This window comes from Ranitomeya variabilis, chromosome 3 (genome assembly GCF_051348905.1).
Source record: "Ranitomeya variabilis isolate aRanVar5 chromosome 3, aRanVar5.hap1, whole genome shotgun sequence".
NCBI lineage: Eukaryota > Metazoa > Chordata > Amphibia > Anura > Dendrobatidae > Ranitomeya > Ranitomeya variabilis.
In genome coordinates, this window is record NC_135234.1 from 377,395,758 (window position 1) to 377,413,182 (window position 17,425).

Below are 17,425 nucleotides of genomic sequence, written 5' to 3' on the forward strand. Positions count from 1 at the left end.
CCATAGTTCCTGTCGGTGTGTCACTGCGCATGCGCGAGCGAGTTTACCGGCGGTCATTGACCCCGGCACTCTCGCTTAACGGCAGTGCTGCGTGGGAAAGTTCAACGCAGCTGTACTGCCGTTAACCGAGACGCCGGAGCCATTGAACTCCGGAACAGTACGCGATACACTGCTAGGAGCTTCGCTCCTGGCAGTGTATCGCCGGAGAGCAGCCGATCGGCGTGGGACACTCGTTTTATGGATTCTGCGGACAGGGAGTATGGATTTGGTTTATTATTTTTGGATTTTTTCCTGGAGGATCGAGGGCTTCGCCTACAAGTGTGCTGTTGGTGAGTATATACTCTGTGTTATATGTTGTATGTACTGTGTGTCATGTATGTGTATTGTGTGTAGGTGTTTTGTGTAACTTTACAATTGTGCTAAGTCGCCGGACACAGGGACAACTCTCCCATCCTAATACCGGATGGGAGTAGTAGTCCCATACGGCGACTTAGCACAATGGTGGCACTAGCGTCGCATGGGGACACACTACACGCACACACACACACACACACACACACACACACACACACACACACACAAGGACTCCATGCTGCTTCACTGGGGGGCGGGGGCTTCCCTCTTCCTGTCCGACGTCACGTCCGGTCCTGGGTGTCAACCCCTCCGTACAAAGACGCCGACACCCAGGACAAAGGCGCTGTGTGTGGACGGTAATATGGGGCCCTATGGGGATACGCAGACACGCCGCTGCGTAAAGAATTGACATGTCAATTCTTTTTACGCCGGCGTGTTTGCAGACAAAAGCGCCGCGTTTTTTTGCGGTGTGTCTGAACGGCAAAGTGAATTTCTCATTCACTTTGCCGGCAGACGAAAATGACATTGCGCATTTTTGAAAAGCGCCCGCAAAATAGCGCTCAAAAATGCGCTATGTCTGAAAGTAGCCTTAATGTGACCGGCTTCCTCTGCCTGTAGACACGTTGCGCATCTGCTACAGATATCGGCCGAATGATTCACTGCACCTGCACGTAATTCACGCAGTAAATCAGACCGCTGCCATCTTTGTGCAGACAGATTACGGCGGTCACATTAACCCCCTTTCTGACCTCCCTGGTCAGAAGCCCCGCTTTAATGCGGGCTCCGGCGGTGAGCCCGCATCAAAGCTGGGACAGTCAGCTGTTTTGAACAGCTGACATGTGCCCGTAATAGGCGCGGGCAGGATCGAGATCTGCCCGCGCCTATTAACTAGTTAAATGCCGCTGTGAAACGCAGACAGCGGCATTTAACCGGCGCTTCCGGCCGGAAACGAGCACATCGCTGACCCCCGTCACATGATCGGAGGTCGGCGATGCTTCTACATTGTAACCATAGAGGTCCTTGAGACCTCTATAGTTACTGATCCACGGTAGCTGTGAGCGGCACCCTGTGGTCGGCGCTCATAGCACACCTGCATTTCTGCTACATAGCAGCAAACATCAGATTGCAGAGCCAAACGCGTTGTGCTAGTTTCTAGCCTCCCATGAAGGCTATTGAAGCATGGCAAAAGTAAAAAAAAAAGTGAAAAAAAAGTGAAAAAAATATATAAAAGTTTTAATCACCCCCCTTTCGCCCCAATCAAAATAAATCATATATAAAAAAAAAAAATCAAACCTACACATATTTGGTATCACTGCGTTCAGAATCGCCCGATCTATCAATAAAAAAATCATTAACCTGATCGCTAAACGGCATAGCAAGAAAAAAATTTGAAACGCCAGAATTACGTTTTTTTTGGTCGCCGCGACATTGCATTAAAATGCAATAACGGGCGATCAAAAGAACGTATCTGCACCGATATGGTGTCATTAAAAACGCCAGCTCGGCACGCAAAAAATAAGCGCTCAACTGACCCCAGATCATGAAAAATGGCGCAAATTTTTTTTTTTGTTTGTAATTTTTTTAACCACTTAGATAAAAAAATAACCTAGTCATGTTAGGTGTCTATGAACTCGTAGTGACCTGGAGAATCATAATGGCAGGTCCGTTTTAGCATTTAGGGTATGTGTACACGTTCAGGAAACGCTGCGTTTTTGACGCAGCGCTGAGCCGCAGCGTCAAAAACGCAGCGTCCAGATGTTACAACATAGTGGAGGGGATTTAATGAAATCCCGTCTCCACTGTGCATTAAAAAACGCATGCGTTTTTCCCGCAAAAACGCACATGCGGTGCGTTTTTTCAGAACGCAGCATGTTGCTACAATGAGCAAAACACGCAGGAACACCGCAGGTGACCTGCCAGTGACCTCAGGTGCATTTTTGGTCAGGATTTTACCTGCATAAAATCCTGACCAAAGCCTGCAGCAAACCTGAACGTGGACACATACCCATACCCTCAGTGAACCTAGCAAAAAAGCCAAACAAAAAAACAAGTGTGGGATTGCACTTTTTTTTGCAATTTCACCGCACTTAGAATTTTTTCCCCGTTTCCTAGTACACGACATGGCAAAACCAATGATGTCGTTCAAAAGTACAACTCGTCCCACAAAAAATAAGCCCTCACATGGCCAAATTGACGGAAAAATAAAAAAAAAAGTTATGGCTCTGGGAAGGAGGGGAGTGAAAAACGAACACGGAAAAACGGGAAATCCCAAGGTCATTAAGGGGTTAAAACTGTGCATGCACTCCTCCTGGACAAAGATGGCGGCAGTCAGTGAATCATTCGGCTGATCCCGACGACGGCATGTTTGCGACGGTGTTCCGCGGGTGGTACTGCGTAAGAGGCTGTGTGAGAGTGAGTGAGTGACCGAGCGTGCGTGTGTTCTGCTGGTGGTACCGCGCAATAGGTTGGTACCAGCAGCAGTTTCCATATTGAGACACCCATCACTTGGGTGTCCCAATATGGCGGTTGGTGAACTACCTCCGCTTGGAGTTCTGGGATAAGGTGACATCTGGACAGAACAGGAAATGAAAACATTACAAGGCAATTATATAGATAGATATTGTGTGACACCATTATCAGATTTAAGGATACAAGAATTAAGTTTGAAAATTGCTACATTTTCACCAAATTTCAGTTTTTTCCATACATAAACGCAAGTTATATCGAAGAAATTTTACCTTTAATATGAAGTACAATATGTCAAGAAAAAAAAAAAAAAAAAAAAAAAAGTCGTTAAGGGGTTAAAACCACCTAGGCAGACAGACCACTTCTCAGTGTCCCTCCTCCTGCAGAGATTTCACACTGACCAGTACAGGAATCAGCTGTCAATCATGCTAGGTAGAGACTGATTACACTGACACACGATCTCAAATTCAGTACCTGGTCTCCTCAGATGCTTGTATTATTAGGATTATACAGTCATTCTGACATGAATTTTCAAAGCAAGTCCACCAGCCTCATCAGGTCTAAGATTCGCTTAATAATGCAAGCAATTTTTAATGTGAAATCTGCTGACAGATCCATTTTAAAGCAGAAAGTTACACTTTAAAAATCACATTAAGAAGACTTTGCTTTAAAATGCATTGTCGACGTGTAATGAGGCTAAAATATGAAAAATCGGTCACTTACCAAACACTTTTCTGATCCAATTATTAGTCAGCCCTGCCTATATCATCTTTGTACTTCTGGCTTAATGAATGAGTAGAATAACACTTGTCTATTTGTTACAGAAGCGCCTACAGATTGACAAGCAGTTTTCCTGCCAGCAGAAGACATCACAGAGGTACGTGGGAAGTGAGAAAATGAGGTCAATGGGTAAGTAAGTGACTTCGGGGAAAAATGGTGAGAACAATGCTATAACCTTCAACGCTCAGGAGGAAAAAAAAAAGAATGCCTATAGGAAAATATAGTAGGAGAATATAGCACATGTTTACCAGATTTGGCAACATAAAATAAAAAAAAATAAAAAAAGGAAAGGAGGATGCTTATGTCAGTGTTGCTGCTTCCTCCATCTACCCTCTTCTCCAGAAATCATCCAAGGAGAGGAGTTCTTAAATCATTGGACAACAGTAATCCAATCATTTAAGGCTCTTTAGATGACATGTTCTTGGTTTGTGCTTCTCGCAGGTAAGTTGAGGTTTAATGTGTTTATTTTGCAGCTGTTTCAGAAGCAAGTCTCAGTCCAGTGCCTGAGCATAATAGTACTGGTGATCAGTCAGTGTTTAATTGGTTATGATGGTCTAAAATGAGTCATTTAGAAAAGGGAACAAGTGACTATGATACCTGGGATTTCTATGTTCTACTGCTAAGGAACAATGCTGTTTAGGCAGGTGGGAACATGGTGACATGTGAAAGCGATGGAAGCAACACATACCATACAGGCTAAAGTTTTGTGACACCTTGGTATTACACCTACAATAGATTTTATGAAATGCATTTAGAAATCCATACGAAGCTTTCACTCTCCTGGGAAGGTTTTGGCTTTTTTTTACAAGATTTTGCAGTGTGTAAGAACATTTTTGTCCATTCACCCAGAAGAACATTTGTGAGGTCAGACAATGATGTTGGACCAGAGGCCTGTCTCAGATTCTCCATTCTGCTTCATCCCAAAGATGTTCGATGGACTTGAGATCAGGGTTCTTCCACAACAAAATCACTTAACATGTTGTGACAACACAGCATTGAATCTTAATTATGCCATGCGTATATTTTAAGTAGGCCAGGAGACAGACTATTGTTCATGTGATGACTCTTGAATGGATTATTGAGTTGCAATTCTTGGAGGACAGGGACACAGGGTTATTAAACAATTGTTGTTTGCCAATATGTTGATTACCCATTGTATCCATGCAGCTTGTTGACCTGCAAATATTGAAGGACAAACTATGCATATTGATTAAATAATAATCTCATCCCACCTTCCCCTTGACCTGTGGATGATGGTCTAAAGCACAATTGTGAACTATAAGAGGGGGATCTGCCTCTGTTCCCAGAGAAAATCTACAGGTTGCCAGCTTAAAGGGAACCTATCACCCCGTTTTTTTCGGTATGAGATAAAAATACTGTTAAATAGGGCCTGAGCTGTGCATTACAATAGTGTAGTTTGTGGACCCCGATTCCCCACCTATGCTGCCGAAATACGTTACCAAAGTAGTCATTTTCGCCTGTCAATCAGGCTGGTCAGGTCGGATGGGCGTGGCTTCTTCCCCCAGATATTGCGTAGTTTTCCGTTGGTGGCGTAGTGGTGTGCGCATGTCCAACGTCCCCAATCCTGCACGGGGGGGTGAAAACAGCAGCGATGTCCGTTATTCCATTGGTGGTCGGTGGGCGCGGCCATCTTCCTTTGGCCGCGCGTGCGCAGAAGCGGCGCTCTGCTGGCCGCGGCTTCAGGAAAATGGCCGCCGCGATCTCCATCTGCGCACGCGCGGCATCCCGCGGCCATTTTCCTGAAGCCGCGACCAGCAGAGTGCCGCTTCTGCGCACGCGCGGCCAAAGGAAGATGGCCGCGCCCACCGACCACCAATGGAATAACGGACATCGCTGCTATTTTCACCCCCCCGTGCAGGATTGGGGACGTTGGACATGCGCACACCACTACGCCACCAACGGAAAACTACGCAATATCTGGGGGAAGAAGCCACGCCCATCCGACCTGACCAGCCTGATTGACAGGCGAAAATGACTACTTTGGTAACGTATTTCGGCAGCATAGGTGGGGAATCGGGGTCCACAAACTACACTATTGTAATGCACAGCTCAGGCCATATTTAACAGTATTTTTATCTCATACCGAAAAAAACGGGGTGATAGGTTCCCTTTAAGAAATCATGGCCCGAGCTGGAGGAATACAAATCTGCTCCATTGACCATCACAGAACCCTCAAAGAATCCAGGCTGGGACAATCAGGTCACCTGGCCATATACCTCACTGCACTCAGGTCAGCTTCCTAAGCTTGTCGTTGCCTTCTTTCTATGGGTGCCCACCAAAAGTGGGGTGCCACAGCACAGGAGGGGGTAGTCAGCCCTGGAAGCGCACAAGTTCTAATTCCGGTAAGCAAGCGGAAGGGCGAGACTCTATAATTTGCACCATCTTGGGTATTTACTGGGGGCTGTTCTATAGGGTATGGTCTGTTGGAGGTTCAATAAAGTATAGCCACAATGTTTTACCCTCATCTTGTGTGTTCTGGGTAGTATTTTGCCTACGGGAAAGGAAAGTGGGCATTCAAGTGAGATGATCCCTGGTCCATGAGATCTTAAGACAGTTGGGCCAGGGGATGAGAGCACCCACTGATTCCAGTGTCTCCATACATGTCCTTACGCAAACAGAAAAAAGGGCCTTTCCAAAAATAATTCCCACAAAAATAAAAGCATACAATTGTCCAACATGCTCAAACAGAAAGGGTTGTTGTCTCCAGTTACAACAGTTGAAATGCAATAAATGTAACTTAACTTCATTAACTAGTATAGCAATACAAATACTAGCGAAACTAAGTTCTGACCAGTAGATACGAGCAACATTGCAAGTATTACTTCAGACTAATTTCATATAGGAGGACATTTTTTTATTTTTATTTTTTAAAGAAAAACTAACACACACCACTACCATCAAAATTTATATCCTCTTAATATATTGCAATCATATTATATGGCACTGTGTACTTACAATTGCTCATTTTACCCTATACCCAGCTAACTCTTCTCTTTTCTATTAGGTCTATCACATCAAATAATTAAAAATACAGTGCTATGTACTATGATGATTGCAATATATTAAGAGGATAAAAACTTTGATTGGAGGAGTGCTTCAAAATCTTTCGACATTTCAAGAAATAATGCCACATAATACAGTCCTAATTCAGGCCACAGGAGGCACCAAAAGGGATCTTGCTGACCTACAAAATAGATGATACACAGAAGAGTTGGGGGTATAGTCAGTAAACTTTTGACATGCTTGTTTTGCCGTGCATACCTTTTGCTAAGATCTGATGGATGCTGCCAGTTCTGGTGCTCCTGACTGATTTGCTTCAATAATGAGTTCAGTTCAATAGAAGGATCTGTTCAACAGATGCAAAGAAAGTCAAACGCAAATCAACCTTAAACTTTTAAATCCAATACATTAAATGCATATGCACAAATGTTTATACATCCCGTTATCACACATTAACACATGTAAGATGCAATTTTTCCTCAGATAAAAGATGAACTGTAAATTGCAGCACTAAACTCCTTCTGTAAATTCATTTGATATAATAATGAACTTCCCATTAAACTAAATATTTATCTATTTATTTTACTCATTTATATAGCGCCATTAATTCCACAGCGCTTTACAAACATTATTGGCACAGTCTACATTGGGGCTCATAATCTAGATTCCCTATCAGTATGTATTTGAAAGGGGAAGTAAACCAGAGTACCCGCAGGAAACCCACGCAAACACGGGGAGAACATACAAACTCCTTGCAGATGTTGTAGTTGGTGGGATTTGAACCCCTAAGGCTACTTTCACACTAGCGTCGTACGACGCACGCCGAATTGCATCGTTGCGACGTACCTACGCAAGCAGTGAAAGCGCCGCACAACGGGGGCAGCGGATGCTGTTTTTCAACGCATCCGCTGCCCCATTTTGAGGTGCGGGGAGGCGGGGGCGGAGTTCCAGCCGCGCATGCGTGGTCGGAAAAGACGGTCACAACGCCCCAAAAAACGTTACATGCAACGTTTTTTGGTTGCGACGGACCGTCGCACGACGGTTGCGACGTGTGTCAATGCTTCGCACTGCGTCGCTAATGCAAAACGACGCATAGCGACGTGCAGTGCACGACGCTAGTGTGAAAGTAGCCTAACCACTGAGCCACCGTGCTGCATCTACATCAATTGTATTGATATATGCATACATGTTACATATTAACACATGCTACCTAGCCCCTTTTCACCACGGCTAGGAAAATCCTGGTCAGAGGTACAAAAAGCAATTAACTATAATCTTTAAAGAATCCCTCCCATTAAATGTTGTATGCCCTTCACCTGTGTAAAGGTTTATGTAATGTAGTGTAAATGTGTTAATATATGCACCAATCGCTGTCATACTGCAATCTACAGTGAGCCAGACGTTGCCCTACAATGTAAATCTATGAGGGCTCAATCTGATGTTCCATAGACTGACATTGTAGAAGCAACTTCTGGTTCACACAGACTAATGTAGTCAGCATTGCAGTCATGTACATGAGAAGAGGACCACAGCGACGCTGTAAACCAGGAAAGTCAGCTAACGGTGATTATATCAACACTTACAAATCCAGGAAGCTCTGATCTATCAAAATATAAAATTATTAAACCTTTAGAGTAAATGTGATAAAAGAAAAAAAAAATGTAAATGCCCCCCAAAAAATGTAACTGCACCTCCTGGGGAAAAAAAAAAAATGCTAAAAAGCAGACAAAACACAGTATGTACTCCCAAATTGTATCAATACAAAATGTCAGACACAATAAGTGAGTCTTCACTCAGTATACCCCACAACATACTTTTTTGGTATCGCCATAATCATGCTGACCTGAAGAATCATGTTGCATGGTCATTTTTACTGCACAATATTAAAACTGTGAAAAAAGCAACTACACACTGCCCAAAACAATTGCGGAATTACACTTTTCCCCCACCATATCACCACACTTAGAATTTTTTCCCACACCATTTTCCCATACTTTATATGGTAGCAGGAAGGCATAATTCAAAGCTACAACTCATCACACAAAAAAGTCAGGCCCTCATACAACGACAAAAAAACAAAAAAAACAAAACATAATTATATATTATATTAGATTATATATTATATGTGTATGTTATGGCTCTTTGAAAAAGGGAGATGAAAAAAATAAAAATGCAAAAATTATAATTTGGTGAATCCTTAGGGGTTAAACAAATCAATCAAATACATTTTTCTATAAATGGCTTCTATATTTACGGCACACAAATATATATATATATATATATTTTTTTATATATACAATGGGTTAATTACCCTCTGACGTAAATTGTCTTGGACTAGTAATGTGCATCAAGACACGATGACAATAAACGTTCTTATCCTTCTCCAACTGAAAATCCGGTATAGAATCTCTAAAATACACAATATTAATTCAGCCACAAAAAAACCATATCCAAACATCATTAGAAGAAAAGCCTAGTTAAAAAAAGCATTTAATAGGATAGATAATTGAATAGAATTAATTATAAATTAGGAAATTAAAATAATTTTATGGATATGTAAAGCGGTTACATACGCATAAGAAAGTTCCTTAGATTATATCCAAGAACAAATAATCTTTAAAATGAACTATAATACAATAATCTAGTATCTCTATGGTTCCACTAATGGCAGAAAATGTGGCACCTGAAGGATGGTCTACACAATGGTGCAATTGCAATCCGTGGCTTTTCTTTTTTAGGGTCTGTAGAACTTTGCACTTTACAACATGGAGGGGCTACAACCTGTTTAGTGGGAGCAAAAAGAAAAAATAAATGACTGACATTAGAACATTTAAACAGCTAAAGTTGTAGGTAACATCAATCCCTTAGTCATCGAGACAACTGTACATCAGGCATGTCAAACTCAGGGTACCCCGAGGGCCACATGAGTAACAAGAGGTTGTTGCAAGGGCCGCACACAGCAGCTAATGTCACACACGTATTGTAACAGCAGTCATGAAAACAAGATATGAAGTAGTAATATGTAACAGCAACATATATTTGCAGTGCGCAACAGCAACTAATATATTTAACAAAAATACAGCAATTAAAAACTAAACATTTATTTGCTATCATTTTTTTCAATCATTAGTGTTTTGTCCTGAGGCTTGACACCTCTTTGTGCTAACAACTGTTGGTATATCAGGCTGAAATGACAACGCAGTGCCTACTTTGATCAAAGATGATAAGTGGTGATCAGTCAGCCTTGTTCTCTGAGAAGATTTTGTATGGGGGTGTCTGTGTCAGACTGGAGGAGCAGATCCTCTTCTATTATGGGGGTCCCTATATTTCTGGAGGTGGAAGTACCAGGATCTGATCCTCCACCCTCCAGAAATATAGGGACCCCCATAATACAAAAGGATCTGCTCCTCCAGTCTGACACAGACACCTCCATAGTACAAGGATCTGCTCCTCCAGTCCTACACACCCTCCCCCTATGCAGCAGGCAGGTTTCAGAGTCAGACTTCAGCTCCACCCGGTCCCCGTGGCCGCGTCTGGAGCACGCCACTTACCACCGACGACGTCACCTGGACTCTCCAACCACAAACTGAACACACAGCGAGTGCGAGTGAGACAGTGACGACGAGTCACCGGCGCAACGACCGTGAGTGACGACGAATGAACTGAAGCAGCCTGTCACACGCTCAGTGACGTCAGCCGCTGCTGGCGCTTCCCTGATGCGGAAGTGCCAGCGGCTCTCAGCGGTTGTCATGGCCCAGGGCGCACGCAGGGACAGGACTCCTCTTGTTGTCACTCTCACTAGTCACAACAAGCAAGCGAACCGGGCCGGCGCCGGGGGGGGGGGGGGGGGGGGGATTATCTCACTGGTCTGTCAGTCTGTGGGGGCGGACAAAGTTTGAGACTTTTGTGCGGGCCGCAGATATGCCTGTAAAGGGCCGCATGCGGCCCGCGGGATGCGTGTTTGACATGCCTGCTGTACATGATATAAAGCCTGTTTTACATAACATTTTATTGTAATTTTTAAAACAGTCTCACGTTTTTATATTGCAAACAAAAAAAACTCCCAAATATTCGGATCTGTACATGAACACACACACACACACACACACACACAATAATATCAAAAACACACATATACATATCTATCACAGAGTGCCTTAAAAAAAGTATTCATACCCCCTTGAACCTTTCCCTTTTCCACCTTTTATTCACATTACACCCATTAACTGAAATCTATTTTATTGGTATTTCATGTGATATACCAACATAAAGAAGAAAGGATATGTAAAGTGTGAAGGAAATGGTGCACGGTGTTCTAACCATTTAAAAGAGAACCCGTCACGTCCCCCATGCCCTCCAACCCAGCAGCATTCACCTGTGTATGATTAAACTCCTACACTCCTCCCCGTGTCTTTTGCAACATCAAACAGGATTTTCCTCCAGGATTGACTTGTATTTAGCGCCATACATCTTCCGATCAACTCAATCCAACTTTCCCGCCCCTACTGTAGAAAATCATAACCATAGTATGAGGCTGCCACCACGTTTGATTGTAGGGATGGTGTTTTCCGCCACACATAGCATTATGCATTTAACCCCAAAAAGTTCTACTTTGGTCTCATCTGACCATAGCCCCTTCTTCCACATGCTAGCTGTGTCCCCTACATGGCCTTTTGCAAACTGCAAGAGGGACTTTTCTTTCTTCTTGCTTTTAACAAAACTGCATTCCATATAACATTTCTTTAATCCTTAAAAGTTAAAAATGACATACTGTATATTCAAAAATAAATGAAAAAACAAACAAAAAAACACCGCAATTAAAAAAAAAATTAAAAAAAATTCTACTACATCAAGTATTTTGTATGATGAAAGCCATGATTTTTAAGGACAGTACCAAGTGTTCATGGCATGTAATGAACAACTTGGTGACATATTGTTGCAATATCTTTTTCCATTCTTCAAGCAAAATGGACCCCGGGTACAGTCCTGCCCCTGCTCACCGAAATCTAATTAGCAAAAAACGTCAAATGGTGATTAAACAAGAACACAGCGGATATCTTCACCAAAAGTGTCAACTCAATCAGTATTACATCCACGTCTTTACATTACAAAATTGTGCTGTCAGGTTCTCTTTAACTAAACCTACCACTATCCTACAAACAAGGCTCTCAGGTCCATAGCGTATGGGTCTGTGGGGTTCCAGCTCCTGACCTAACAGATGATTAATGGAGGCGACAGCTGACAGACCTCCACTGATCGGATGTTGATGACCACCCTATCACCCTGTACAAGCATTTAGTTCCTGACCTCACAAGTGGTTTTTTGACTGGTTTTGGCTTACAAATACTGATGTAAAATACTGAACATGTGAACATGACATGATGTAAGGCTGCAAATCCACACCCGGCCATGGATCTGATAACATGAACTAACCGCTTTTTAGGTCCATTTAAACATAGCATAGTGGAGTGGATTTTATGAAATCCCGTCTCCACTATGCGTGCGAACACGCATCCGGCGGCCCTGCGTTTACGGACATGCGGGACGTCTTTTTAGAATGCAGCATGTCCGTTTACCTTGCGGCGACTCCGATTGTGTTCAATGAACACATCCGGAATCACCACGTGTACAGAAGGGGGCGGCGCTTTGGGCGGAGCGGGTTTTCCACTCCGTCCAAAGTGCCGACAATCCAGCCTGTGGACACGCACCCTAACAGTTTAGCTCACCTCCGTTTCATCTTAAAAAGTCGCAAACGGAAGCAGAGGGTCAGTTTGATTCCTGTAGTGTGCAGGATTTTTCTCTTTTTTTTTGGGGGGGGGGTGCAAATTGAGATAAAACTTTGAAATTTGTCAGACCTCATTACAGGTCCTTATGCTTCAGGTTCTAATTAATATCCAACAGATCCATCACAGAGTGAATTTTGTGTGTTTCCTCTCCTAAAATGGAACACAAAAATTCAGATGTGAGGAGAGGCTAGTCTGTATTTTGTGTGTACCCCACCCAAATTATTTGCACGCTGACACCCTACAGACGGCTGTCAAGTCGGAGTCAGTATCCATTTTGGTGGAGTCGCAGTCAGTATAAAATGGAACGACTCCTAAAATATATAATAAATGGGTACAGTAGTACAATGCAGGATGTGCTGAATATTTTTTTATAATTTTTGGAAAGTTATGAACTGCCCTATAAATGTCTGTTCTGTTCCTGATCTAAGGATCTCGGATTTTAGTGGAGATGAATCTGTGCTGCATTTTATGCACATGCTCAGTAGTGAAGCATGTATGAGGGAGTCGGTGGTCAGGGAAATTGGGGAGTCGGAAATTTGGCTTACTGACGCCACAGCCCTGGTCCTACTACTATTTTTTTTTTTTTCTTTACTTTGGAGTGTTGCAACACTGAAGAGTAGGATACAAAGTTTGACAGGGCACCAGAAAAGTACCGTACTAGGAGAGCTGAGTTTTTTTCCCTACTTCATTTTGGTTGCTTGGTTGGAAATGCACTAAAATTTCACACCAAAAAGTGCAATGTGCAGCAGATTTGTCAGTTATTTCCCCATGGGCTTTTTCTAGATTTGCTGCTGAAATTTTCCAGAACAAATCCAGTCTGTGTACTTTCTCTATGAACGGCTTTGTTACATATTTCGATTAACTGGTCACACTACCTTGGTCAAGATGGTAAAATGCAGAGGAATTGAGTGGAGGTAAAAGCCACTGGGATCTGAGCACAGAAAGCAGCATTGTGAGGAGGGCAACCAGGGCAAAAAAACATTGATGCAGAAGGAGCCTTAGGGGGTTAGCCATCTCAGACTCAGAAAAGTCAGAAGAGGACTCGCATCAGAGAAAAATGATGTGGCATGGAGAACTTAAAGGGAACCTGTCAGCAACTTTGACCCCACTAAACTGTTTATAAGCGCAATGTAACCCAGTGAAAGATGAACTCCTAGGGACTTGTGAAGGAAAAGATTCTAAATTGTGTGATGTTTGAATTGGAAAAAAAAAACAAAAACACACATTTCCTTTGCTCAAGAACCAAGAAGATCGTTTCTCCTTGCGGAGAGTGACATGTTAAGCGAAAGCATTGCTCCGCAAGGAGAAAATACTTCTTGGATCCCGGTCAGACACCTCTCACACAGCCAAAGCAGATCTCACACTTGATGAGGGGCAGTACCCCGAAACACAGCGTCTGCAAATTGAGATTCTGGCTTTGGCTTTTATCCTGAGCCATAACTGACAAGACTCGTTAAAGGGTCGACATTGACTTGTAGGATTGCTACTTTCTATAGGTGGCACTAGAGTTCAAATTGTCTCTTCAAAGAGGAAGAGAACTAGCTTTGCTCAAGATGAATTTCTACTGCGACAAAAATGTCTTAAGACGGAGTTTGGAAAACATAATCTTGCATAAACTGGACTCGAGATTATAGCTGCCTGCCACTATAATCTAATGTGTGTAATTAACCAATAAAGTGGCTATGCAGGGGGGGAAACTACTTTGGAAACCCCCTAATTTACCTTTAAATATAAACGTTTGACCTATCCATAGTGGGAATCTTGCCAAGAATCACTTATTAGTGGTCTCCGTTATTCCTCCATCGCAACGCCAGACACACTGGCGCCCCCTACTGTTTGTAGATTGCCATAACAGACCTATATATTGTCAATCCAGTGTCTGAAGTTTGAGGAATACTCCTTTTTAGTGGTATGCAAATGAGTTAAGTGCATAGGACAAGAGAGTGCTCCTATGAAAACTCTTCGGGTTCATTACATTCTTAGCGTCTCCCTCTCTCTGCTGATGAATATCGGACGTCAAGTATCGACGTGAAAACTGTGCGCCTGGGCAGATCAGAGGTCTGCTCACTTGTGCGCACTAATGTGACGGAGGGAAAAGGTTTCAGTGTTCTACTAAACATTTACCACTAAAAACATGGATTTCTCAAGATGCAGACAACGGTTTGACAATATATAGGCACCAAAGAGTTCATGTCTCACTGGGATACAAGCTACTGTGGGGGCAGGGAAATACCGTATATAAAATTTATGCATTTTGTTTTAAAGTAAGAATTGAGGAGCAACTCAGACGAGTTACTCTGATTAACTGTCCCGCTCTACTGAAGATTTGTCTGCCGAATCATTACAGAGAATTGTCCAATTAATTAATTTAGCTAGGAAAACCCCTCAATTGGGAATTATAATGTTATGGTCCGTTGGAAGATATATGAACGGTGGCTCACTATGAGATCTGCACCTAGGGGTAAATTCTCACACTGCAGATTTTTCTATGGCTGAAAATGTATTTGAATGGGGTTGTTTCAAATGAATGGAAAAAGTGGACACATTTCTGCAACAAAATACATTGTAAATACGCAACATGTGAACATGCTGTAAGGCTAAGGCCTCTTTCACACTTCAGTTGTTTGGCGTCAGTCTAAAACCGTCATTTTCCTCAGATAACGGATCCGTCATTTTTTTTTTGGCGGATCCGCTATTTTCCCATAGACTTACAATAGCGACGGATTGTGACGGATGGTCGTCCGTTCCATCCGCCATGCGACGGATCCGTCGAAATTTGGCGGACGTTGTCTAGACATAGACGGACATTGAAAAGTTTGTCAACGCCGAAATGGCGGTTCGCGACGGATCCGTCACGTCCGCCATTCCATAGAATGGCCGCTTATGGGCGACGGATCCATCGCGACCGTCATTTCGGCGGATCCGTCGCCCCAATCCGCTTTTTCAATTGCGCATGCTCCAAAAAGTAGATACTTTTCCCAGACAACCCCCAAGTAACGGATCCGTCAAAAAAATGGATCCGTTAGAACCGTTTTCTCCACAATTGTGACTGATCCGTCACTATGTCGGAGACTGACGCCAAACAACTGAAGTGTGAAAGAAGCCCAAGACATTGCAATGCCCATCACAGAGTGTTGTGCAAAAGAAAACTGCTGGGGTAAAAGGACTGCATATCTTATTCAACTGGCATGAAGCATCCCTTATGCCCATCTAATAAAGCACACTTAAACAGATACCTTTACTTAAAAATCCATGTATAATAGTATAACAGCTGAATACTGACATCATTTCTGGCCTTGAAAAAAAAATCCTCCTACAGGCTGCAAACTATTCACCAACACTGCTGGTACGGGCATTTAGCCAAGTGATGAAATTCACCGCTTAGTCTGTCTACAGCAGATATCTGTAGCTACTGTCTCCGTTTCCAAGGACAGAAATTCTTTTTTTTTTGCAAATGCTAGCAAAATATGGACAGGGTTACTGATTATGGGACAGTCTCAGTACAGACTTTGTTGACAGCTCTGGACACAATTATTTGTAAATGCAATTGTCTACTGGACATATGACAATAGTGGCATATGTTGGATCTTGACTCCAGGATACACTGGATGCCATTGGGCCTTAAGATATTTAGGGGTCTATGGAGAGGTCATGTCTAATCAGCTGGCACCAAGCAAAATGAGTGGTCAGCAGCGCTACTGGAAGTGTACAAAAGAATCCTATATGTTTTAAAAGTGTAGACTCTAAGCTTTGAATTTGTATTCACATTCTAATTGGAGTAAGGGTTTAATATGTAGCTGCCTCTTTTTAAAGGGACCAAAAGTAATTAGACAATTATCTCAAAAGCTCTTTAATGGTCTGCATGGGTTATTCCATCATTAATCCATCATGAATCAGTTAAAAGGTCTGGGGCTGATTCTAGGTGTGGCATTTGCATTTTTAAAGGGAACCTGTCACCACGTTTTTGGAAGATGGGATAAAAATAGCGTTAAATAGGGGCAGAGGTGGGCGTTACATTAGTGTTTGTTATGCGTTTATTACCCACCTAAGGCTACTTTCACACTAGCGTCGGGAACAACCCGTCGCTGCGCGTCGGGCCGACGTTCCCGACGCTAGTGTGTTCTCCGCCGCACAACGGGGGCAGCGGATGCATATTTCCCACGCATCCGCTGCCCCATTGTGATGTGCGGGGAAGTGCGGGGAGGTGGGGGCGGAGTTCCGACTGCGCATGCGCGGTCGGAAAAAGCGGACCGTCGGGAGCAAAAAACGTTACATGTAACGTTTTTTTCTCCCGACGGACCGCTACCATACGCCCAAACGCCGCCAAACGCATTCACCGTTTGGAAATGCGTCGCAAATGCGTCGCAAATGCGTCGCTAATGTTACTCTATGACGAAACAACGTATCCAGCAAAAACTTTTGCTGGATGCGGCGTTTCGCAAAAACGACGCATTTGCGACGTATTGCAGTTAACGCTAGTGTGAAAGTAGCCTAAGTTGCCGAAATACCTTTGCAAAGTCTCCGTTTTCGCCTGTCAATCAGGCTAGTCTGGTCAGATGGGCGTTGTCTTCCCCCAGATCTTGTTTAGTTTTCCGTTGGTGGCGTAGTGGTGTGCGCATGCCCAAGGTCCCGAATCCTCTGCCAGGGGATTTCAAAGAGCGCGGTGTCCGTTATTGCATTGGTGATCGGTGGGCGCGGCCATCTTCCTTTGGCCGCGCGTGCGCAGAAGCGGCGCTCTGCTTGCCGCGGCGCTCTGCTGGCCGCGGCTTCAGGAAAATGGCCGCCGCGATATCCATCTGCGCACGCGCGGCATCCCGCGGCCATTTTCCTGATGCCGCGGCCAGCAGAGCGCCGCTTCTGCGCACGCGCGGCCAAAGGAAGATGGCCGCGCCCACCGATCACCAATGCAATAACGGACACCGCGCTCTTTGAAATCCCCTGGCAGAGGATTCGGGACCTTGGGCATGCGCACACCACTACGCCACCAACGGAAAACTATGCAAAATCTGGGGGAAGAC

General features: G+C 43.7%; 2 protein-coding genes across 9 annotated transcripts in view; one reads left to right on the plus strand and one right to left on the minus strand.

Annotated features, from left to right (window-relative positions):
* LOC143816051 (uncharacterized) overlaps positions 1-17,425 on the plus strand; it is a 146,582-nt gene that overhangs the window by 121,484 nt on the left and 7,673 nt on the right. For both annotated transcript variants that reach the window (XR_013223878.1, XM_077295995.1), the window contains exon 2: positions 3,645-3,697. Coding sequence is in view for 1 of the 2 variants with exons in the window: in XM_077295995.1 (XP_077152110.1) it covers positions 3,645-3,697 (53 nt within the window). In the remaining variant the exon portion in view is untranslated. The remainder of the gene's footprint in view (positions 1-3,644; positions 3,698-17,425) is intronic.
* S100PBP (S100P binding protein) overlaps positions 1-17,425 on the minus strand; it is a 108,311-nt gene that overhangs the window by 23,826 nt on the left and 67,060 nt on the right. For all 7 annotated transcript variants that reach the window (XM_077295983.1, XM_077295984.1, XM_077295987.1 and 4 more), the window contains exons 3-5: positions 9,305-9,402; positions 8,933-9,030; positions 6,883-6,967 (exon numbers count right to left, since the gene is read on the minus strand). In XM_077295983.1, the coding sequence (XP_077152098.1) occupies positions 6,883-6,967; positions 8,933-9,030; positions 9,305-9,402 (281 nt within the window). The remainder of the gene's footprint in view (positions 1-6,882; positions 6,968-8,932; positions 9,031-9,304; positions 9,403-17,425) is intronic.